Here is a 25,603-nt window from a genome sequence, read left to right as displayed (position 1 = left end):
CAGGGTCCTGGGATTGAGCCCTATGTTGGGCTCCCTGCTCAGTGGGGGGCCTGCTTCTTCCTCTCCCTCTGCCCCTCCCACCCAACTCGTGTTCTCCCTCTCTCTCTCTCTCAAATAAATAAATAAAAACTTGAAAGTATTCTTAAGGAAAATAATTTGTGGGAAAGGGAGAGAAAAGGGAAATATGAATAAAATTAAGACTGGCCACTAGTTGCTGATCAGTCCATTGGGGCTCATCATATTTTTTTCCTACTTGTGTAATGTTTGTAATTTTCCATAATAACACGAAAAAGTAAAAAAGGTGACAGATATATTTGAGGATCTTGTTTTCAGCACTTTTGCAGCATTAGAGACTCTGAAACTACCCAGCTACATAATATCTAAAAATACTTCACTAAATATTAAAACCTTCTTTTAGATGATTGAGTCCACTAGGATCCGTAATGGCGCAAAGACCGAGCAGGTAAGCTAATGCTTGGAGTCCCTGGGTATCTGGGATGTACAGTGGTCTTTGTGATCTGAACTGCATTGCACAGAGGGGATGGGGTCAACGCCTTGAGTTTGCATAAAATGGAAGCATAATGCCTAGACCCAGAAGTATACCCTCAGAAAGGGCAAACTAGAAAGGAACCTAGGCCACAAGAAAACATTGCTATCTTGACCTACACTATGAATGGACATTTTAAAAAGAAGAAAAAAAAAACCTCCCCTGAGAATTTGTAGCCACTGGCCAAATCTTATGCTATTTGGGAGCTGAATCTATATTCTTTACCTGATCCAAAAACACGAGCCTATAATTTAATTATGAGGATCGGTAATATCTCCAGGTGTCTGAGAGAAGGAAATCCAGACTTTTCCAGATGAATGTACCCTCAACTAGGCCTCAAAGAATTCCTACAGGTAGGCTGCCCAAAAAACTTAAAAAATTATAAAACACATCAACGAGCAAGCCATAGATAACAGAACCAGAACCACAAAGACTTCAGATATTATAATTATCAGAATTAAAATGAAAAATAATTCTGCTTAAAGTGCCTTAAAATGTAAAAAAAAAAAAAAAGAAGATACTGAAAACATGAACAAGAATAAGAGACTATCAAATAATTAGGCCAGTTTGAAGAACAAAATATTAGTTTTAGAAATGAAAAGGATCCCTAATCATTGAAGTTAAGAATTTGGATAAAAGGTAAATACAATTGTATAGAGAATAGAGAAGATGTATCTGAAGAAATTATATAAGATACAACACAGAGAGATAAAGATGTGGAAAATATGTGAGGGCTAAGAGACGTGGAGGAGTAGTAAGAAGGCCCATCAGAGTGTACCCGTGTCTTCCTGTTTGCTGTGAAGGGAGTAGCTACGTCCCTAGCCAGAACTTAGTAGGGACTTTTTTTTAGGATTAACATGATTTAATTCATTATCAGTCTTTTTTTTTTTTTTTAAGATTTTATTTATTTGACAGAGAGCACAAGCAGGGGGAGTGGCAAGCAGAGGGAGAGGGAGAAGCAGGCTCCCCGCTGAGCAGGGAGCCCAACATGGGGCTTGATCCCAGGACCCCGGGATCATGACCTGAGTGGAAGGCAGATGCCTGAGCCACCCAGGTGCCCCCATTATCGGTCATAAATTGCTGAGGTTGGGAAGGCCAGGATAGTAGCTTGAATCTCACACACTTTTGTTGAGGACAAATGTAATTTAGGGAAACTCTATTACTGAGCAGGGAGCGGTGAAAGCACCGACCTTATCCAGCAGTGCTGAAGACCTTCCCACAGGCAGCCGGTGAGATCAGGCACTTCACAGCCAAAGGTCCACTCCAGTGGCTCCCAGTGCCCACTGCCCCCCTTACAGAGGGGAGGCACAGAGACCTCTAGAGGCACTAGGGAGGCAAGATGAGCTGGGGGGGCTTCCCCACCAATGTGCTGTGTCTCTGCCTCAGTATCCCCATTCACACAACACAGCTAGCCACACATCCCTAGGCAGAGCTGAACAGCACTGTCTCTCACTACCTCCACCCTTTTGTAAGTGGCCAGCCTCATCCCTGCCTTACAGACAGTGAGCCTGACTCTGGTTCTCTGCTTTGTGTGGTTTGAGTTCCTTTTATTTGGCCGAACTCCTCACCACCATTCCCGGCTTTTCTTTCTTTCTTTTTTTTTTAAAGATTTTATTTATTTGAGAGAGAGAGAGAGAGAGCACAAGAGAGGGTAGGGTCAGAGGGAGAAGAAGACTCCCTGCTGAGCAGGGAGCCTGATGTGGGACTCCATCCTGGGACTCCGAGATCATGACCTGAGCCGAAGGCAGTCGCTTAACCAACTGAGCCACCCAGGCACCCCATTCCCTGCTTTTCTAGACCGAAGTCCCTCAACCTGCAAGCTTTAGTTAAATTCTTACCATTTGGGGTTTCTTTCATGGAGATATCTATCTTGGATTTGCAACTGCCTAGACTTTCTTGTTTTTCTTCTTTTGTGTTGATATGCATGGCTCAGGGAGATTTTGAAGGGTGAGCAAATTCATTCTACCTTCTCTGTCCAAATTTTTTTTTTCTTAGCAGTTTCTACAGGAAATAATGGTGTCATTATTTCTATATCAGCACTAATGTAGAGCCAAAATGTGAGCCTAAGTTGTTTACTAGCTGTATCACCTGGGATAAATTGCTTAATCTCATTATGCTTCAGTTTCATCTGCAACATAGAGATTTTAACAGAATTCACCTAAGGGCATTGTTGTGAAGATAAAGTGAGGTTTATTTTTTTTAATTTTTTAATTTTTTTAAGATTTTATTTATTTATTTATTTGACACAGAGAGAGAGACAGCTAGAGAGGGAATACAAGCAGGGGAAGCGGGAGAGGGAGAAGCAGGCTCCTGGCTGAGCAGGGAGCCCGATGCGGGGCTCGATCCCAAGACCCTGGGATCATGACCTGAGCCGAAGGCAGACGCTTAACCGCTGAGCCACCCAGGTGCCCCAAGCGAGGTTTAAAAAAAAAAAACACCTCATAAAACTTAAAGGCACTTAGAACAGTACTTAATAAATATTAGCTGTTATGATTGGCGTTGGGTAAAAGTCGAAGTTACCTTATGTTTTCCAAATACACATGATTTTATTTTTATTTTTATAAAATATACCCTGTGACATGGGTATTATCACCCCTAATGTGAGGAAAGAAATTGAGGCACAAAAGGGTCAAATAGCAAAAACTCTTGAGGTGAGATAAAACTTGGGTCCATCTAGATTGGCTGTGGCTTTGTCACACATAGAATAATGGATGTATGTTTCCTGGTCTAATACGGGTTCTGGATGAAGTTATATGTGTTTGGCTTTGCTGAACATCATCTATCATTATATAAAGCGTGACAGACAGATGTGAAAAAATTCTAAGTGTAATGAATCATGTGTCATTTAATGCTCATTACACTTTGACTTCATTCACAACCAAGAACAAATTCTTCCCTCTGCAGGCAATAAAGTGTTTATAGTAGTCACTAATGGATCATGTGGAAGAGGTCAGTCACAGATGAAACCCTGTCCCATTTTTATAGCATGGCAGATTCAGGTAAGGGTGGAGAGGCCCCTGAATTGCATATGATAAACTTGCTTTTATTATTCAGTCAATAAACTTTTATCAATTATCTGTTGTGTTCAAGGCTCTGAGAGAGGCAATATTTAGGATATACAGGAAGGGGGAAGGCATTACTTTCTTACAATTTCCATCACTGACACCAAAAGGTTTTCAGCTTCTCAGGTTCAAGATCTTGAAGTCAGCTCTAGCTGTCTTTCGCCTTCAATGTTCTATCAGTTACCAGGTACTATAAACTCCTTCTTCACAATGTTTCCCTCATTATCCTTCCCTCGAAATTTTTTCCACCATTGTTCTGGTTCAGTCTTTATTTTGTTCATTTCCAAATTGATTTCTGCTGTCCCATATCCCCCATCCATTCTATATGTGGACAGATCAATCATTTTAACGCTGCTTTGACAATATCATCCCTCTACACTAAACTTTCATTAATTTCTCACTCTCAAGATAAGTTTAGTGTCCTTAGCTTGGCATTTGAGGCGTCCACAATTTGGCCCCAGAAAATTCTCCCATGTATCTTTTAGTATGTTACCGAGAATACAACCTTTGAGATGCTTCTTGGGGGATAGTTTCCATGAGTAAATGCTGTATACATGTTCTGTGATGATGAAATCTACTTAATTAACTTGTTTTAATCTGGCACTTCTCCATCCTTCTATTCCTCATATATCCATAGAGCCTTTTGTTTGAGTAAACTTTTTTTTAAAAAGTTTATTTATTTAAGTAATCTCTACACCCAGTGTGGGGCTTGAACTTGCAACGCCGACATCAAGAGTCGCACGCTCTACTGACTGAGCCAGCCAGGCACCCCATGTTTAAGTAAGCTTAGCAGGGAGCCTGTTGCGGGGCTCAATCCCAAGACCCTGGGATCATGACCTGAGCCGAAGGCTGATGCTTAGCCAACTGAGCCACCCAGACGTCCCTAAGTAAACTTTTTAAATTGGAGTGTTACATAGATCCAGAATAAGTACAGAACATCTACGTGAACAGCTTAATGTATAGTTATAAAGTGAATATACCTGTGTATCTGCCGCCCAGATCAAACACATATATACATATATACGTATGCACATTTGTGTGTTTAGTATCAATAACCCCAAGTCTCCATGCTCCACATGAGTCATTGTCCCTTCCAAAGGTAACTACTCTTTTGACTTCCATCACTGTACGTGAGTTTTATCTGTTTTTAATTTGTTTTTATGGAGATATAACTGACATATGTATTTGATCTGGGTGGCAGATACACAGGTGTTTTCACTTTGTAACTACACATCAAGCTGTTCACTGAGATTTTCCATACTTACTCTGGATGTGTGTTATACTTCAATTAAAAAGCTTACTTAAACAAAAGACTTTATGGATTTGTGAAATTTATTTGCAGCACTTTCAACATTGTTTTTAAAGTTTTTATTGATTTTAGAGAAAGAGAGCGAGAGAGACAGCACGAGCAGGAGAGGCAGAGGGAGAGGTAGAGAGAATCCCAAGCAGACTCTGTGCTGAGCATGGAGCCCCACATGGGGCTCGATCCCATAACCCCGAGATCATGACCTTAGCTGAAATCAAGAGTCAGACGCTTAACTGCTCAACTGACTGTGCCACCCAGGTGCCCCATGAACTCTCAACATTTAACCTTTTAGCCTATTTTGAAGGGATAAATGTTACATCCTCTATACCACTTCTGATTCTGCACGTTCATTATCAGTACCTAATCATGCCTGTTTTTTCCCTTGCTGCTTAATTTTTAGGGCTTGGTTACCTCTGTGAACTTTATAACCAAATGAATTATTTCTTGTTTGGTCTCTTGTCTGCTATATAAAGCAAATTATATGAACCCAGGTAGTCTGGCTCCACATCTGGGCTCTCAACACCTCCACCCCCCTAACACACACACACACACACACACACACAGTCTCTTTCTGTATTAATGCCTCCTTCTGTTCTCTTCTCCATGACTGTAAGACTTTGACAACTGGTTTGGGCATTTCCCTTCTCTCTAAGATGGTCACTACCTTGGCAAAGTCTGTGTTTATTTATTTATTTATTTTTATTTATTTTTAAAAATATTTGTGTATTTATTTGAGAGAGAGAGAGCACACACAGCAAGGTGGGGCAGAGAGGGGGGAGAGAGAATCTGAAGCACGCTCCGTACTGAGTGTGGAGCCTGATGCAAGACTCGATCTCAGGACGCTGAGATCATGACCTGAGCCGAAACCAGGAGTTGGACGTTTAACTGACTGTGCCACCCAGGCGCCCCTATTTATTTATTTCTAAGATTTTATTTTCAAGTAATCTCTACACCCTACATGGGGCTCAAACTCACAACACCGAGATCAAGAGTTGCATGCTCCACCAAATGAGCCAGCAGGTGCCCCCAAATCTGTGTTTATTTAGATGATCAGCCTATCACCCTAGCTTTTGTGCTCTTTGATCTTCTCAACTTCACCTTGAGGGTAGGCAGAATTTTAAAGATTCCTTTCTCCCCTAAACCCCAAGATTCCAGTTCATTTACTGGTTATTTAACCAGACATCATTCTAGGTTCTACTCTGAAGACTTTTGAAGTTGTAATTAAAGTCCCAAATTGGGGCGCTTGGGTGGCTCAGTCAATAAGCATCTGCCTTCGGCTCAGGTCATGATCCCAGGGTCCTGAGATCGAGCCCTGCATCGGGCTCCCTGCTCAGCGGAAAGCCTGCTTCTCCCTCTCCCACTCCCCCTGCTTATGTTCCCTCTCTCGCTATCTCTCTCTGTCAAATAAATAAAAATCTTAAAAAAAAAAAAAAAGTCCCAAATCAGTTGAGTCTAAAATAGTGAGATTATCAATGTGTGCCTGATTTAATTACATGAACCCTTTAAAAGGTAGAAGGAGAAGTCTGAGCGATTTGAAGTTTGAGAAGGACCTACTTTAAAGATGAAGGGAGTCACGTAAGAAGGAATGTGGGCAGCCTGGAGGAGATGGATGACGGCAAGGAAACAGGGACCTCAGTCCTAAAGCTGCAAAGAATTGGATTCTGCCAGTAATCCGACCTTAGCAGCAGATTCTTCAGAGAAGAGCCTTCCTTCAGGTAGGAGCCCATTTGGCTGACACTTTGATTTGGCCCCGTGATACACAGAACAGAGCCTGGCCTAGCCGTCCTAGATTCCTGACCTCCAGAATTGTGAGATAATAAATGTTGTTTTAAGATGCTAAATTGGTAGAAGACAAGTGTACCTCCCTTCCACCTCCATAATCCTACTGTCTGAACCCTGCGACCTTTTCAAAACCTGGAATGCCAGCCTTAAATGCCAGTTTCCTGTTCAGTGACCTCACCCTCATGTTTCAGCTCCTCAGCCTCCCCTCCATAGGTCCCCTTTCAACCTGTCTCTTCCTGGCTTCACTTTCTTACGGTGAATCATTTCGCACACTCAACTCCTTGCTCCATTTTTCTATGCCTTATCCACCCAGCAAAACCACATTCTCGAATTTATTCAACCTTCTAAACTTCTCTGTATTTATAAATGGGAATTCTTTGTGAATGGGAATTCTTTGTGAACTCACTTGTGGCTTTGATGCTGCTTCATTTATAGAATTCAGTCTTACGGGTCCTTGGTGTTGCCGTGCAGTCTCTCTAGGTCCCTTATTACTATGGGGAGGACAAATTTTCCCTCCACCAATTCAGATCCCGTGGGGTCGGGGAGGAGCTGAAAGTTAACTGACAACAGATTAAAGTAGAAAAGATAAGGTTTATGGGGTTTATATACCAACTTGATAGGGGCAAAGGGGGGTAGGAGAGAGGACTTCCATGCCCACTTTTAGGAAAGACAAATGGGCTTTTAGAGAAATAAAGTATGACAGTTTGTGATAAAGCTTGTTTATGCAATTTCTTATCCAGGTGTGAGTGGTGGGTCTTTTTCCTGGCAGCGAAGCTTTCCTGAGAAGGGATTTATGGCTGTTTTACTCTCTGAAGGCTTTGCCTTTAGTCAGATAAGGGAAGCTCCAAGAAGGCTTCTTTCAGCATCAGTTATATCTCAAATGTCTTCAGTTTAATATAATATTCAAACCAACTCGGTGGGGCTGGGTGGTGATGTGGGGAACAAAGGCAAAAAGAAATGTAGATAAAATTAAATTTTCTTATACCCGGCAGCCCACTGACAAATACTTGAGGCAGGCAGAGTACAATGGTCCTCCAGGAACTGCCGTGTGAATGCCTTGCTAGAGGGAAAAACAACCTTAGCTTGACAATAGCTAGGCCTTCAGGATTCTGTGAGTCTTCTTTAGTGTATGAAAATCCTTTTGGAAACTTCCCTTGGCTTTACCTCCCCTAATTCCATAGTATATAATCAGTTGTTCCTCACAATCCCTGGGCAGTCCTTTCTGTCCATGGGTCCTGTCCCCATGCCTTAATAAAAATACCTTTTTGCACCCAAGACATCTCAAGAATTTTTTCTTGGCCTTTGGCTCTGAACCCCAACATTTCCACATCAGGTATTAGCATCCTCTTTGTTTCCTTAGGGCCTTGTGGTAGGCAGAATAACGGCCTCCCAAAGATGCCATGTCGTAATAGCCAGAAGGTAAATGTGTTAGTTTGCCTGTCAAAGGAGAATTAAGGTTGCCCATGAAATTAAGGTTGCCAATGAAATTAAGGTTGCTAATCAAATGACTTTAAAATAGAAAGATTATCAGGGCTTATCTACTGTGTCTAATGTGATCACAAGAGTCCTTCAAAGTAGAAGAGGGAAGCAGAACAAAGAGATACAATAACAGAAGCAGGGTCAGAGTGATGCTCTGCTGTTGGCTTGGAAGCTAGAGGAACGGGATCATGAGCCAAGGGATGCAGGTGGCCCCTAGAACCTGGAAAAAGTTCCAGAAAGGAATGTAGACCTGATGACATCTTTGATTTTAGCCCAGTCAGGCCCAGTTTGGACTTCTGACCTATGGAAATATAGACTAATACATTCTTGTTGTCTTAAGCCGTTAAGTTTGTGGGAATTTGTTATGGCAGCCATAGGAAACTAATACAGGTCTATTCCAGTGTTTAGCATTTTCTCAAATCCCTGTCTTTGCTTTCACACAATACCTTCAGCAGATCCTCCAACTTCAGAGAGAATGTACATTTCTTTCAATTTTCTTTCTTTCCCTAATTAAAACATTTATCTGCATGAGGACTCATCCTCACTCCCTTCCCTTCTGCCATAATTAAAAAAAAAGTTTCCTTTTCTAATGCTAATTCCTCTGGATTCCATTTCCATTCCCTTCTTAAGGGTCCTGATTATACCAGTTAACCACCTTTTTTTCTTTATGACTTGTCCTCTTGGCATGCACACATATTCCAGCCTGCCTAACTTAACCAAATAAGAAATATATTCTTTGAACCCCAAGATGATTTTAAGAGATACTCCTTTCTCTTACCTTCTTGTTATAGTGAAACCTTTGGTAAGAGTTATCTACACCTGTTTCCACTTCTTCACTTACTCATCAGTGTTCGAGCCCTTTGTAGACTGACCTTTCTCTCGTGGAGTTCATCAAAGGTCTCTGGTATCTCTGAAAAGAGCCATGGGGAAACACAGTGCCTACAGCGTCTTGCACTGTTTTTTATTTGCTTTTTTATTGGTTTTTATTTGGGAGTAGTGAAAATAAATATACCTGGACCCATTACAGATGTTATATACATAACCCAAATGCCCCCAGGTCCACAATAAGCCCTGTCTGAAACCTGGACTTGCGAGGGGAAAATTGACCCTGAGAAGTTTACCACTTGGAGTAAGCACTAAGGAAGGTACTGAGTCCTTACCAGCTCCTTACACTTGGTGGCTAGGCTGGTGAATAGACTGAGAGCTTGGGGCAGCTGGGAAAGGCTAGGAAGGTGTTAAAACTCCTATGAGAAAGATGAAGAGAGCTTCTCATAGTTCTATATGGGAGCTTTGAGAGTAGAGCAACTGATTCATGGAGTTACAGGCCCAGGAAGTTTGTTCCTTTAATGAGAATACTGTTTTTGATTTTGCTTTGGTTGCCATTCTTATAATAAGCCGTACCGTTTATCAGCATTAAATGAATTTGTATCCTTTGCCTGTGTCTGTTGCTCACGTTCCACGAAGCACTAATACCCTGGCGAAGACCACACGGGCAAGTCCCTCACTGGTGTGATTGTTGAAAAGGCCAGTTACTACCACCCTCCTCCCCAGAAAAAAGAAAAACTTCCCATTATTTTTGGAGTTTTCCAAAAGTGAGGTTTAATTGATTTTACGAATGAGTCTGTCTGCTCCCTTCACCCGAGGTCATCTTCCCTATTTGTCTGTTTATATCCATACATACTGCCTGCAAAAGAACATGGTGACACCTCACCCCTGCCAGTGCCCATTTAAGATCTTCAATGTGTGTTTCATAGGTGTAGACTCCAGATGGCCCGAAAGCTTTCAATTAGGATTGGAAAGAAATCCTACTTTGGATAATTCTGTGGTTTGATTGCAAGGCTCGTAAAATATGACAGTGACTTCAACTAGCTTGGAGAGAGCCCACCAGATCAATGTTCATCAGAGATCCAATCTCCTGTGTCCTTGTTCTGCAACTTAAGAAATCAATAGAGAGAAATGGGAAAAGGCCTTACATAGGAAATTTATGAATAAACCACAAATGATCATTAAACATTAAAAAAGTTTACTCTCACTAAGTCAAGAGATGTACATTGAAATACTGCCATTTGTTATCAGATTCAAAGAGATTAAAATTATTATTCTATCCAGTATTTGTGAGAGCTCAGATGAGCAAGCGACCTTTTAAATTGTTAGGAGACTGTGAATTTGGCATGGATTATTTTGTGGGAAATCTGGCTATATGTATTAACAGTTGTTTGTTTGTTTTTTTGTATTAAATTTTTTTTTAAGATTTTATTGATTTATTTGACAGAGAGAGAGCGAACAAGCAGGGGCTACAGCAGAGGGAGAGGGAGAAGCAGGCTTCCCGCTGAGCAGGGGGCTATGTGGGGCTCGATCACAGACCCTGAGATCATGACCTGAGCTGAAGGCAGATGCTTAACTGACTGAGCCACCCAGGGGCCCCTGTATTAAAAGTTTTTAAATGAGCAATACCTTTTGCCTAAGCAGTGCCCCTTCTGGAATTTATCTGGATGTGTGTGATGACATAGCTACAGGGATGTTTTGTGAATAATAGGAAGACTAGTTAAATTAATTATGGTATATAACAAACCATTGAATACCATGCAACTATTCATTTTAAAGTTGTAGAAAGATACCCAATGACAGGGAACCATGTTTGCAGTTTACAATGTAGCAGTTTACAAAATAATAATAGTTGTCATCTATTGAGTGCTAACCAGTGTTAATAATTCTGTTCAGGGTTTTATACACATTATCTCAATCAATCTTTCTAACTCTCCTGAGAGATTGTTTCCCCTGATTACCAATAACCACCTAAAGACCAAGTAATTAGTACAAGTGCAGATCTCCAGGGTTGTGAGACCCAGGATACCGATGCAGGCTGTCTGACTCCAGCAATGATGACTTTTGTCCCTGTACTTATTGCATATAAGCCCATTTTTGTTTTTTTAAAAAAATACATATGCACAGAAAAAGACTAAAAGCAGATAGTATGTGGTTGCTGGGTTACAAGTCATTTTTATTTTCATCTTGCTTGATATTACAACAAGGGAGAGAAAAAAAAGTTTAGTTAAATGGGAGAAAGAAAAAGTACCAGAATGAGAACACATTCAGCGGGAATCCTAATACTGGGCTTTGCAAATACTGGGCAGTTGCTCTTTTCTGGCAATATAAAAGAGGTTATGAGGTGGAGGGCAGAGAGCAACAGTCTCAGAAGCTGTGAGCCCCCCCCCCCATTTATCCTCCCAACTTTCGACCTTGTGCAACTGGTCTCCTTTGGAACTGGTGACTCATCTGTAAATTAGGAAGGTCATCTTTAGGTTCCTCCTTCCCTCTATTCTGTGACCTAAAACACCCAAACACTAAAAGAGAAGACAGGGCATTTGAAGATAATTAGCCCTAAATAAAATGCTAATTTATAAGCTAAAATGACTCATTCCTTAATAATACAATACATTCACGAAAGGCTGGCTTTAATCTGAATTTATCAAACAGAATTTGATAGCAATGATCAGCTTTAGCGAGTATTAGAGTGAGATTAGGAATTAATGTAACTTTAGCAAACATATACACTGATCTATCAATATGAAAAAAATCAAACTGTTTAAAAAATTAGACTAGAAACAAGGTAGAAAGTTTTTTGTTTTAGCGATTTTTAGCCCTATTTTAGGTGAGGCTCTGTCTTTAAGTATTGTCATGTGTCTTTTACTGACTAAAACACTATTTTATTGATTTGCTTTTTTTTAAAGGTTTTATTTATTTATTTGTAGGAGAGAGAGAGAGAACATAGCAGGGGGAGTGGCAGGCAGAGGGAGAAGCAGGCTCCCCCTCAGCAAGGAGCCCCTCGTCGGACTCCATTCCAGGAACCCCGGGACCATGACTTGAGCCGAAGGCAGACGCTTAACCGACTGAGCCACCCAGGCGTCCCTTATTGATTTACTTTTAAACAAAATTCTTTTTTCCAATATAAAAGTTGTATATCTGCATTAAAAAAAATTTAGAAAATTACACTAAAATAGAAGGAAAAAAAGAACCATAATGTCACAACCCAGAAAAATAACATTTTCTTGTATTGCAAGCTGTTTTCTATGCATAAGTTTTTGGTTTGTTTACGTTTTACCTATTGCAGAATACTATATTCAACTTATTATCCTGTATCGCGTATCCTATACGCGAACAGTATTGCGGAGAAGTATTTATTACAAGAGTGTGCACAATACAATTAAACCGTTCATAGCAATATTGTCATTCAACTGCCCCACCCCGCCTCTTAGATTAAGTTCCTGAATTTATTGTCCTGGGGCTTAAGCACCTAATTTCTCAGAAGCTCATTCAATAGAGACCTACTTGCTCTCGGGGTGGGCATCGTGTGTGACAGGAAAAAAAAACCCTCGGTATCAGCGTCCCCCCGAGTAGAGGGGCGCGGGACACAGACAGTGACCAAATCCATCCAGGCTAGAGCAGGTATTGATCAGCCCGGGTCCTGCTGTCCCTTTCGTACAAACCCCGGAGGCGGTAGTTTTGGGTTTGGCCATGCGCGCTCCGGGAGAATCATCTCCGTGACCTGGGCCCCGCAAGAGGGTGGCCGTCGATCCAATGCCCCGCCGGGTCTCTGAGCAACCCATCCACGCGCTCCTCCCTGGCTCAGGGTGCTTTAGCGCGGCCAGACAGGCGGCGCTGCTCCTATCGTCCGCCTCCGGGCTCCGACCCCGAGGGAGCCGCCGCCCTGCGCTCTACCGGCCTGCAGCCGGTGGATAGGGAGGCGAAGCCCGCGTCGGCGCTGCCTGCACTCGCCTCCTCGCCCTCTGGCCGACCTGGCCAGCGGCCCGCCGCTCCTGAGTCACCGTGCCCCCGGGCGGGCGCCTTCCCAGGCCACTAGGGGCGCGTGTGAGTGCCGGCCTGCCGGGAGCGCGCGGACACCGTGGGTGGTGTCGGAGCCGAGCGCTTCGATCTAGGAAGGTCGCCCCGCGGGATGGGGGATGGGGGTCTGCCGCGCGCGCCGGCTGTGTCCTGAGTCCTGCGTAGTTAGAGATCGAGTCCAGAGTGCGCAGGATGCAAGAGGGAGTCCCGGACCGTCCCGCAGAGATTGGGAGTCGCAGGAAGGAAGCAGCCTGGAAAGGAGCCAGGGAGATTTTGGAAAAGCTCTTCACGATTTAGAAAGCACAGTACAGATGCTTGATGCCATTGTTAGGAGCTGCTTCCTTAGGGTATGTTTGGAAGGTTTGGCTGACTCAGCTCGGCGTCTATATAAACGATTGTTAGTGCTCTGCCTCTGAGCACACGGACTCTGAGATCAAAGACCTCGGTTGAACTGAACCTCTGTTAAGCTGAGTGAGTAAATGGTGAAAACCATTTGGGATGTTGTGTGGCTTGAAAGATTGGTGGGTATTGCATGGACGTTTGGCAGAAAATAGAAAACCTCAGTTGAGACGACTAGGTTTTAGTTAGTCCTTCCCAATTTCATTGGAGTGTAAAATACAAATTGAGAATTCAGATTGGTTTTCCAAAAATCAATGCCCTGGTGCAAACTGATTTTGTGTCTGGTGGTGTGTGTTAAGAACCAGTTGGTAAAACTTCTGCCTTTCTCCAAACGTATGAAATAAGAGTTGATAGATAGTAGATGGATAAAAACTTACTGATCACGGGAGTCACTACAAGGTAGGAGAGAAATTTGTTAATATTAGTACTTTTAAAGGGATTAACCAATATATTTTATGTCTTTTTTCTTAGTTCCGGGACATAAATTTTTGTCCACAACTTTGGATGGCTTGCTAAAAAGTTACTGATCTCCCTTTTGTAATTTTTTTTGTGGATAGTTGGTTTTTAATGATTGACTTCAAAAATTTAACCAGCTTATTACAATTATTATTAAAAATAGTACTAAAGCAGGGCACCTGGATGATTCGGTCGGTTAAGCATCTGCCTGTGGCTCAGGTCATGATCCCAGTGTCCTGCTCAGCGGAGAGCCTGCTTCTCTCTCTCCCCCTGCTCCCCACTCATGCTCTCTCTGTCTCAAATAAATAAATAAAATCTTTAAAAAAAAATAGTACTGAAGAAGTTAGAACAATACAGAAAAATACAAGACCAAAAAAATTAGATTGTAAATTTACAGTTACAAATCTAACTGTAATGTTGCCCAGTTTTATTTTCTTGCTTAATAGTGGAAATATAAAAGCTCATTCCATTTTTAGAAAAAAATAGGTTTATAGAAACAAATGTGTATCAGTTATCTTTGTTCCAGACCCTGAGCATTCAGCAAGAACTCCCTTAGGAAACACATTCTTTTGTGTTAAGAAGCTGTTAAAATACACTTACAGCCAAAATCTATTTTTGCATTTATTTTTATTAAGCATCCATGAAACATTTGAGGTGAGCATAAGTATTCCAAGTGGAAAATAAAATACAACCACGCGTAAAGGGAAGCACATTAAAATGGACCTGGACAGATGCTGTGCAAATTAAAGTTGCATTCTGGAAGAAATAATATGAAGGGATGATTAGTCACACAATTCAGTGAGGATAAAGGGGGAAACATACCAGCTCCATAGAAAAGCTTTTCCTGGCATTTACAAAAGATGCAGAGGAGACTCTAAATCCCATGTGCCCATCCATGTAGTACCTGTAGGAGTGCATTTTCTACGACTGTTCGCTGTAGTTGCAATTTTCCTTATCCTAAGGGTTATGAGAAACCCTTGTTGGATGCTGAGACACTGTGGTCGCACATGCTCCTGTTTGATGGTTTGGGGTATATTCGGGGATAAATCTAGATTTTTTAGATGGGTGGTTGGATCTCATGTTATTTAAATACCCTATATTTCTCTGTCAGGAGTTTTTGATAGAAGTTTGGCAGCAGTTAAAGGTTGTATCAAGAGGGAAGGCTTAATCTGTGTTGCTTACTGGGGTAATATCCTACGGTTCACCTACTTAAAGTGCAGTTTGTAGAACCATCACATTTCATCATCCTCTCCCCTCAAAGTCTACTAGCAATTACTCCCCCTTCTCATTATAGCCACCCCCCCCCCACCGTTTTTTGAAGCAGATATTCTACTTCACGGAGAGACTGTTAGAAAGTGGATATCTAATTTTTGAGCCACACCATTAGCTTATTCATAGAGATAGATATTCATTCAGAGAATCGTAACATTGAAAGTTAGTAGTGTACTGGTTGTTTAAAAACCCACGTGGGTGGGTGTGACTAAAGCAAAAGTGCTGTTCTCATCATGATTCCAGTGAAGTTTTGTTTTTGACAGAAGGGTGGAATAAAATCTTGGCAAGGTCTGAAACCCCATTGAAGGAGGTTTCTTGCACATTACTGGTCACTAGCCCAATCTCTTTGGGTTTGCAACTGAAAAAATCTTATTACTCTTTAGACAGGAGCTGGCTGGAAATTAGAACCTGGGGTCAGGTAGCATTAGGTAGTTGTCATTTCACTGGTATTAAGTTCTTCGAGGTATCTGGAAGAATAAAATTGGAAGTCTGTTCCCTGGAGCCACAGACGACCCCTTCTGTTCTGACTCAGAGGTAGATACATATCTCCCCACCCCTCAGGGAGATGTGTTCCATCTTACCTCCGAGAATGCCATCCCAACCCAGAGGCAAATTGAAGTGTTTTGCATTTTTCAACAAAAAGCAAATTGCTATGTTTTTCTCCCTTCACTATTTCCACCTATAAAAGTGATATGGTTTTGAAATATAGGTGAGGTTTGCTGGGGTGAGGTTCGGAGCCGACGACCAAGAAAGAATTCCTGAGATGTCTTTGGTCCAAAATGGTGGTTTTATGAAAGCACGGGGACAGGACCCTGGGGGCAGACAGCTGCACTGGGGTTGGGAGGTACAATTGATTTTGTACTATGGGGTTGGGGGAGGTAAGGAAAAAGGGAGGTTTTCAAAAGAACTTTCATATGCTAAAGAGGACCTGCAAGATCCTAGAGGCCTTGCCATTGTCAAGTTAAGGTTGTTTTTCCCTCTAGCAAGGCATAAAATAGTTGGGAGCCTCCTGGAAGAATGTCACACATATCCCGCCTGGGAGTGTATGGGGGGGGGTTGCAGGGTGTCAGCTTGTGCTTTGTCCTCAGCTTACCTTCTGCTCCCTCATCATAAGGAAGAGGGGCAAATCACTTCTGGAGAAGAGTTTACAAAAGGTAAGCTTCCTGCTCTTCCTTCCTTCTCAGTGTAATAGAGTTAGCCTGGAAAGCTTGGCTTTTAGGAGGATCTCACAACTCTCATATCATTTGAATTTCAGCTACTCATAAATATGCCAGGGTAAGAAGAAAAAGATGTTATTGTTGTGTTATTCTTTATAAAACCATGCTTTTCAGAATGCATATAGCGGTGACTGGGTTTGTATAGCTCTTGATGAAGTTTTCAAGAGCACAGATGGCCCATTTTCTTTTTAAAGATTTATTTATTTGAGAGAGAGAGAGAGAGAGAACAAGAGAGCACAAGCGGGAGAAACAAGGGGAGAAGGAGAGAAAATCTCAAGCTGACTCTTTGCTGAGTGTAGAGAACTGACGCGGGTCTCGATCTCACGACCCTGAGATCATGCCCTGAACTGAAACCAAGAGCTGGACACTTAACCGACTGAGCCACCCAGGTGCCCCAAAGGTGGCATTTTAAGTCTGACATTATGCTTTCAGTATAAATATTGAAAAAATGTTGGGGTTCTTTCATTATTGATTTTAATTTGCTGTTTTGAAGTAATTTGTAGGCTAACTGAAAAGTTGCAGAAAAATAGAGTACAGAGAGTTCCCATAACATCTTGTATTAATTGTAGTAAAATTGTCAAAACTAATAGATTCACCTTGGTGCGATATTATAATACTGTTATCAATGCTATAGACTTATTTGGATTTCACTGGCTTTTCACTATCCTTTTTCTGTTCAGGATCCAGTCTATGAACTTGTGAAGAGTACTGGTCAGTTATTTTGTAGACTGTTCCTCAATTAGTACTTGAGGTTTTCTCATGATTAGATTGAAGTTATGCATTTTGGGGAAAAATACCAGAAGGAATCTCAGTGCATCACGTCTGGGACACAAGACGTCTTTTTGCTGATGTAAACCTTGATTAAGGTGCTATTTGCCTGGTCCCCAGTGGAAAGTTATTTTTCTCTTTGTAATTAGTAGATAGCTTGGAAGAACAACTTGGGCTGTGCAAAGATCCTGTTTCTCCATAAACTTTAATTCACTAATTTTATCATCCATTGGTGGAACTTGATGTACATTGTACTATATTGTTCTTATTTATTTATTTAAAAGATTTTATTTATTTGAGAGAGAGAGCACGAGCGGGGAGGGGCAGAGGGAGAGGAGAGAGACCATCTGAAAGAGACTCTGCGCTGAGCGTGAAGCCCGACATGGGGCTGGATCCCACAACTGAGAGATCACAACCCGAGCTGAAACCAAGAGTCGGGCACTTAACTGACTGAGCTACCCAGATACCCCTGTACTATATTGTTCTGATTAAACATTTTTTTTTCTCATTTCTTCTATGTTTACTGATTAGAATTCTTCTTCCCCATTTATTTATTCAACTATTTGTATCAGTATAGATTCATGGATATTTGTTATTTTATGGGTTTTTATTTAACTTGCTGCTCAAACTGTTCCAGCTTTGGCCACTAGAACTTTCTTTAGGTTTGCCTCTGTGCCCTTTTAACGTACCACTTGCCCCCTTGCTCCCCCCACTCTAAAGCTTTATCCTTACTTTCTGGTACCACAGAATGCTCCAGGCTCGTTTTATATTTTCCATGTCCCAACCCTGGAATCACCCATTTCTCCAGGACACTCTGGCTCCTTTTTTTGAGAAACCAAGATCTGGACACTAAGTATGTTACTGGAGTTACTTTGGGCTTTTTAAGTTTAATAAATTTTGTGACCTAGGAAGTGCATTTCTACAAGAGGGATAATGCTTTAAATTTCAAACGTTATAGAGGACCTCATTGTAGTTGCCAGTTTAGGTTTAGTCTTTTATGGGAAATAAATAAAATTGTCAGGGTGTAGTTTAAAAGTTCTCAGTTTTTCTCAAATAATGACCTGTACGTGCTTACAAAACCAACAGAATGAACACACAAACTTTTATTTTTTAGGCTCTAATAAGAAAGCGGGAATTTTATTGTTGTTAAGTGGCTTAACTAAATTATATCTTGACTAATGGCTGAATATATGTGAAGGGGACATATACACAGGTCCTATCTTTGTGATGTGCAAAATGTCTTCAAATTATAAGGAGAGTAGAGGGTTAACTTTGTGTGGGAACAGAGGGAGTCCTAGGGGTGTTGTCCTGTGATAAATAAAGGGAGTGGGCTAGAATGATAGGAGATGGATGAAAGATGAAAAATTAGGTGGGTGAGAAGACAGTGTAGTGTCCCTACACTTCCAAGGTTGTGCGTATGCAGGACTTCGATAGCAGGGAGCACAAGATCAAGGGGCTGAGGAGGCAGGCCAAGGACAAAGATCTATTTGGATTTTGAAATTCACTGTAGCTGCCAAGATCCTAAACTTTACAATTGTGTGTGACAGTGTAAATCCGTCAGTGCCTCTTGGAAAAAGCTTACACTTGCATGCTCAATCAAATGTGGGTCTGTGGTGTTTTTTAAAGAATCAAAAAGCAATACATTATTGCATAAGGAAGACCCCAAGAGGGTGGGGTGGTTTGCCATCCACAAGAGTCTTGTTTATCGTTCTCAGTTTTTAACCAAAGATCTCTGTCTCTCTCTCTCAGATGTCTTACAGACATCTAAAACTTACCAGGTTGGAAGTGAGTCCTTGATTTTTTGATGTCCCCTCTGTCATTACTGAGGCTCATCCCCTTGTCCAAGCAGGTCTTACCTGCTTTCTTCTAAATGGCCCTTGCTGCTTGCTTGCCATACACCTGCCAGAGTGGTCATTTAAAAACATAGTTAAGATCAGAAGTCCTGCCTAAAAGGCCTCAGCAACTTCTCACTGATTGTACATACCTTCCATGATGGGGTCTCTGCGGCTCTGTCTGGCTGACCTTGTCCTTCACTCCATGTTTCCCAGATCACTCTGCTGCAATGCTGTGGGGGCCTAGACTCCCAGACTGGGCTTGTTTCATTGTCCTATTTCAGCGATGCTTCTTTTTATCTTTATTATGTTATTGTACCCATTATCAATAGTGTATTCATAATTCATCTTTTGTGTATCTGATTATAAATTTTATAGCATCTAATTTGACAATATAAATACATTTGATTTGAATATGGTGGTGTGTGTGTGTGTGTGTTTGTGCTGTGTGCACACTTTAGTTCCATTGGTCTTGGGAAACTGACTCTACAAATATATATAGACATAAATGTATAAGGGTTATTTTTTTGCAAAGTGATACATACATGCCTCTTATTTATTAAATCACTGGCTTCAATGTTATATAAAGATATTTGTAGGGGAGCCTGGGTGGCTCAGTCGTCTGCCTCGGCTCAGGTCATGATCCCACGGTCCTGGGATCGAGCGCCGCATCGGCTCCCTGCTCTGCGGGAAGCCTGCTTCTTCTTCCCCCACTCCTCCTGCTTGTGTTCCCTCTCTCGCTGTGTCTCTATCAAATAAATAAATAAAATCTTAAAAAAAAAAAGATATTTGTAGACCAATCTCAGAATAGAGTTAAAATATTGTAAAAATTGTAGCTTAGTAAATGTTTTTGGGGACATCTGGGTGGTGTAGTTGATTGAGCATCCGACTCCTGGTTTCAGCTCAGGTCATGATCTCAGGGTCGTGAGATTGAGACCCCCATCAGGCTCCACACTCAGCATGGAGTCTGCTTGGATCTCACTCTCCCTCTCTCTCTGCCCTCCCCGCCACGCTCTCTCTCTTTCTCTCTCTAATAAATAAATAAATCTTTAAAAATAAACATTTTTGCAGTAGGTCTAGGATACAGAAAGGGATAAGAATGCAATTAGGACCAGCAGATGCTCCGGAAGGAGGGAAGCAGCAACAAGGTGGGAATGTGATTTTTGTGATAGGGAAATCTAGATGTGATTTAGGTTGTTTGTTATATACTAAAGAAGATAATGCTAATCCAGTGGTAGCAATGCATATGTCCAGAAAGCTTCTGACCATAGGGAAAGATCAATGTTTACTTAGAGGCAGTTACTTTTGGTGACTCCTCTAAACCCAGTATACGGTCTTAACTGGAGATCAAGCACTTTGAGGTTAATATGGTGCTGAGGTTGTTGTATTTTCTTTATTTTATAATTATTACTATATATTTTTTGTTTCGTCTTGGAGTAATGCATTGTTCCATATTGGTGTTAGAAATAAAAAGTTTGTTGTCTTTTTTCTATGTATGTGTACAATGTGCTCTAGCTTGATGGTGTGCCTTAGTTAATACCTGTCTAATCTCTTGATGTGTGACTCATGAATTTCTGAAGCCCTGCTGTCTCCCAGAGGAAGATTGTTGGAATCCTACTGAAGAACTGTGCAGCTTCTACACAGTGTGAATCACAAACTTAATCCCATCACAATGAGGACACTCTTTGTATGCACACACTTCTAAAATGTGATCGTATTGGTAAATTTTAGCCATCTTCCTTGCATGGGCATGGGTAGTCTTTGGGGCACTTTAGTTCCAGTTGGTGCCTTTTATTAGCAGAAAATCTCACAAAAAATCTCTTAGAGATTTTCATCTTGAGCCAATGTCCTGTTTAAATTTGGTACGTTATTTGATTCTCTTTATGAGTCTTAGGAAAAGATTAGTGGCTTTCTCAGTGCTAAACCTCAAATGGGGATGGTAATAGAAGTGATTGCTGGCATTAGAACTGGCATATTTTGGCTTCTGAAGACATGGAGAGATAGCTCAAGAAATTTATAAAGTCAAGATGTAAGGGTTATAAATTACTTGTACCTTGTACTTTTGTTTTCACTGTTTTCACCTATTTAAGAGACTAGGATTTTGGCTAATTATTACCATTCATTGTGTTCACAGATTAAAACTAAGCTATTTAGGGGCGCCTGGGTGGCTCAGTCAGTTAAGCGTCTGCCTTCTACTCAGGTCATGATCCCAGAGTCCCGGGATCGAGCCCCACATCGGGCTCCCTGCTCAGCGAGGAGTCTGCTTCTCCCTCTGCTCCTCACCCCACTCTCATCCTCTCTCTCACTTTCTGTCTCTCCCAAATAAATAAATAAAATGTTAAAAAAAAAACCAAAAAACCAAACTAAGCTATTTACCTTTAATTTTCTCGGTGCCAATCTTTAGGTGGTTCCCACTTTTCCCGTTCCTAAAACTGAATAGAGTGTTATACCTGTGATAGCAATGGAGCAGGCTTTGGGTAGAGAAACATTACTTCGCTCTTACTTTGGTTTCTAGCAGCTTTACTACAATATGCCCAGGTGTGGTTTTCTTTTATTTATCCTGCTTTGATGTTCCTAGAGCTTCTTTACTATGTGGCTTAATAACCTCATCAGTTTTAGAAAATGCATGGTCACTATTCCTTAAAATGTTGATTCTGCTTCAGTTTTTCCACTCCCAGGTCTCCAGTTACATGTATGCCAGAACGTTTTCATCATATCCCATATGTTTCTTAGGCTCCTTTTTTTTTTTTTTTTTGAAGATTTATTTGTTTTAGAGAGAAAGAGCGAGCATGAGCAGGAGGGGTGCAGAGGAGAGAGTCTCAAGCAGACTCCGTGCTAGGCATGGAGCCCAACATGGGGCTCATTCTCATGACCCTGAGATCATGACCTGATTCGAAGCCAATAGTTGGATTCTTAACTGACTGCGCCACCCAGGCACCCCTCTTAGGCTCTTTTATGTAATTTTCATCCTTTTCAGTCTGGAGGACCCCCCCCATGTTGATAATTTTCATCCATGCTTTAATCTGGATGTTTTCTGCATACTAGTCTACCAGTTCCACTAATTCTGTTTTCTAATCTGTGCCTAAACTGCTATTAAACTCATCTGTTGATTTTTGTTTTGTTTTGTTTTAAATATAGATTCTAGTACTTTGGTGACTATTTTTTCGTTCATTTTCTTAAAGATAAAGATATTATATATCTATAAAGATATGTCAATGTCTGATGACTCTAGTCTGCATTACCTGTGGGTCTATTTCTATTTTCTTGTTTTTGGAACATTAGGTCCTATTTTCTGGCATGTCTGGTAATTTTTGATTGAAAATTGGGAGGATGATATCTTTCAGAGTGGATTTAACTTTCTTCTTGCATGCAAATCAAGTATGAATGGATCACTTTGATTGAGTAGAAGTTGATCTGTTTCTGGGTTGTCTGTATTCTCAGGGCATAGCCCTTCTGGGACCTCAAAAGCTTAAGGTTTCCAACTGCTAACTTGCAACTCCAAATTTCACCTCTGTAGCCCTAGGAGGTGTTGACGCAAAATGAACAAACCTTTTTAAAAATTTGAAGGGGAGTCTTTGTCTGGTTTTGGAATCAGGGTAATGCTGGCTTCATAGAATGAGTTTGGAAGTTTTCCTTCCATTTATATTTTTTGAAATAGTTTGAGAAGAATAGGTGTTAACTCATTTAAATGTTTAGTAGAATTCCCCTGTGAGGCCACATGAAACCATGCTCAATTTCTTGGCATATAATATTTTGTAATAGTTTGAGAAGGATAGGTATTAACTCTTATTTAAATGTTTGGTAGAATGCTCAATTTGTTGGCATATAATTTTTCATAATATTCTCTTATAATTGTTTGCATTTTTGTGGTGTTGGTTGTTATTTCTTCTCTCTCATTTGTGATTTTTTTTATTTGGGTCCTTTCTCTTCTTTTTGATTAGTTTGACTACAGGTTTATCGATTTTACTAATTTTTTCAAAGAACCAGCTTCTGGTTTCATTGATCTGTTCTCCTGTTTTGTTTTTTTCTTTGTTTCTATATCATTTATTTCTGCTTTGATCTTTATTATTTCCCTTCTTCTGCAGGCTTTAGGCTTTATTTGTTCTTTTTCAAGCTCCTTTAGGTGTAAAGTTAGGTGGCGTATTTGAGATTTTTCTTGAGGTAGGCCTGTATTGCGATGTACTTCCCTCTTATGACTGCTTTTGCTGCATCCCAGGGGTTTCGGAGTGTCATGTGTTCGTTTTCATTTGTTTCCATGTATTTTTTTCTTTCTTCTTGAATTTTCTGGTTGATCCATTCATTCTTTAGTTGAATGTTCTTTAGCCTCCATGTATTTGTGGTCTTTCCAAATTTTTTCTTGTGATTGGCTTCAAGTTTCATAGCATTGTGGTCTGAAAATATGCACGGTATGACCTCAGTCTTTTTTGTACTTGGTGAGGCCTGATTTGTGATCTAGTATTTGATCTGTTCTGGAGAATGTCCCATGAGCACTTTAAAAGAATGTGTATTCTGCTGCTTTAGGATGAAATGTTCTGAATAAATCTGTTAAGCCCATCTGGTCCAGTGTGTCATTCAAAGCCATTGTTTCCTTGCTGATTTTCTGCTTAGATGATCTGTCCATTGATGTAAATGGGGTGTTAAAGTCCCCTATTATTATTACATTATTATCAATGAGTTCCTTTATGTTTGTTAATTGTTTTATATATTTGGGTGCTCCCAAGTTGGGGACATAAATATTTACAATTGTTAAATCTTCTTGTTAGATAGACCCCTTTATTATGATATAATGCCCTTCTTCATCTCTTGTTAGTCTTTGGTTTAAAATCTAGTTTATCCACTAAAAAGAGAACTACAAGCCAATATCTCTGATGAACATGGATACAAAAATTCTCAACAAAATACTAGCAAATTGAATCCAACAGTACACTAAAAGAATCATTCACCACAGTCAAGTGGGATTTATTCCTGGGCTGCAAGGGTGGTTCAATATTTGAAAATCAATGAGCCTGATACACCACATTAATAAATGCAAGAATAAGAACCATATGAACCTCCCAATAGATGCAGAAAAAGCATTTGACAAAGTACAGCATCCCTTCTTGATAAAAACTCTCAACAAAGTAGGGATGGAGGGAATATACCTCAACATTAAAGGCCATATATGAAAAACCCACAGCTAAAATAATCCTCAGTGGGGAGAAACTGATAGCTTTTCTTCTATGGTCAGGAACAAGACAAGGATGTCCACTTCCACCACTGTGATTTAATGTAGTCCTGTAAAGCCTAGCCTCAGCAATCAGACAACAAAAGGAAATAAAACGCATCCAAATTGGCAAGGAAGAAGTCAAATTTTCACTATTTGCAGACAGCATACTCTATGTAGAAAACCCACACACTCTATGTAGAAGACTCCACCAAAAAATTGCTAGAACTGATACACAAATTCATTAAAGTTGCAGGATACAAAATCAATGTACAGAAATCTGTTTCATTTCTCTACACCAATAATGAAGCAGCAGAAAGAAAAATCAAGGAATTGATCCCATTTAACATTGCACCAAAAACCATAAGATAGCTAGGAATAAACCTAATCAAAGAGCTAAAAGATCTATACTCTGAATATTATAGAACACTTACCAAAGAAATTGAAGATGACACAAAGAAATGGAAAAACATTCCATGCTCATGGATTGGAAGAACAAATATTGTTAAAATGTCTATATTATCCAAATCAGTCTACACATTTACTGCAATCCCCTTCAAAATACCAACAGCATTTTTCACAGAGCTAGAACAAACAATCCTAAAATTTGTATGGAACTACAAAATACCCTGAATAGCCAAAGCAATCCTGAAAAAGAAAAGCAAAGCTGGAGGCATCATGATTCCAGACTTCCAAGTTACATTACAAGGGGATAGTGATCAAAACAGTTTGGTACTGGCACTAAAACAGACACAGAGATCCATGGAACAGAATAGAAAACCGAGAAATGGACCCATAACTATATGGTCAACTAATCTCTGACAAAGCAGGAAAGAATATCCGATGGCAGGAAGTCTCTTCAACAAGTAGTGTTGGGTAAACTGGACAGCAACATGCAGAAGAATGAAACGGGACCACTTACTTACACCAGACACAAAAATAAATTCAAAATGGATGAAAGACTAAACCTGAGAAAGGAAACCGTCAAAATCCTTGAGGAGAACACAGGTGGTCACCTCTTTGCATCGGCCATAGCAACTTCTTACTAGATATGTCTCCTGAGGCAAGGGAAACACAAGGAAAAATAAACTATTGGGACTTCACCAAAATAAAATCTTCTGCATAGTGAAGGAAACAATCAAGAAAACTAAAAGCAACCTTCAGAATGGGAGCATATATTTGCAAATGACGTATCTGATAAAGGGTTAGTATTCAAAATAAATAAAGAACTTACCAAACTCAACACCCAAAAAACAAATAATCCAGGTAAAATATGGGCAGAAGACATGAATAGACATTTTCCCAAAGAAGACATCCAGATGGCTAACAGACACATGAAAATTTCAAAGAGAAAGGAAAAGAGTTTTATTCAAGCCCAAGTTAGGATAGCTGCTTGGGATGCATAATCTTCACAAAGAAGAAAGTGCTACGGGGAAGG

General features: G+C 40.6%; 1 protein-coding gene across 7 annotated transcripts in view; it reads left to right on the top strand.

Annotated features, from left to right (window-relative positions):
* Positions 1-25,603, top strand: part of ABCG2 (ATP binding cassette subfamily G member 2 (JR blood group)) — a 141,674-nt gene that overhangs the window by 60,658 nt on the left and 55,413 nt on the right. The window contains exon 1 of one of the 7 annotated variants that reach the window (XM_078068942.1): positions 6,443-6,630. The exons of 4 other annotated variants lie outside the window; for them this stretch is intronic. Coding sequence is in view for 1 of the 3 variants with exons in the window: in XM_078068941.1 (XP_077925067.1) it covers positions 13,337-13,365 (29 nt within the window). In the remaining 2 variants the exon portion in view is untranslated. Of the gene's footprint in view, positions 1-6,442; positions 6,631-13,163; positions 13,490-25,603 lie in introns of those variants that run through there. 2 more of the 7 variants (XM_078068941.1, XM_036122712.2) reach the window with 2 other exon arrangements.

This window comes from Halichoerus grypus, chromosome 3, assembly GCF_964656455.1.
Source record: "Halichoerus grypus chromosome 3, mHalGry1.hap1.1, whole genome shotgun sequence".
In the NCBI taxonomy this organism is placed as follows: domain Eukaryota; kingdom Metazoa; phylum Chordata; class Mammalia; order Carnivora; family Phocidae; genus Halichoerus; species Halichoerus grypus.
Note: the sequence above shows the minus strand (reverse complement) of the source record. Positions and strands in the feature narration are given on the sequence as shown.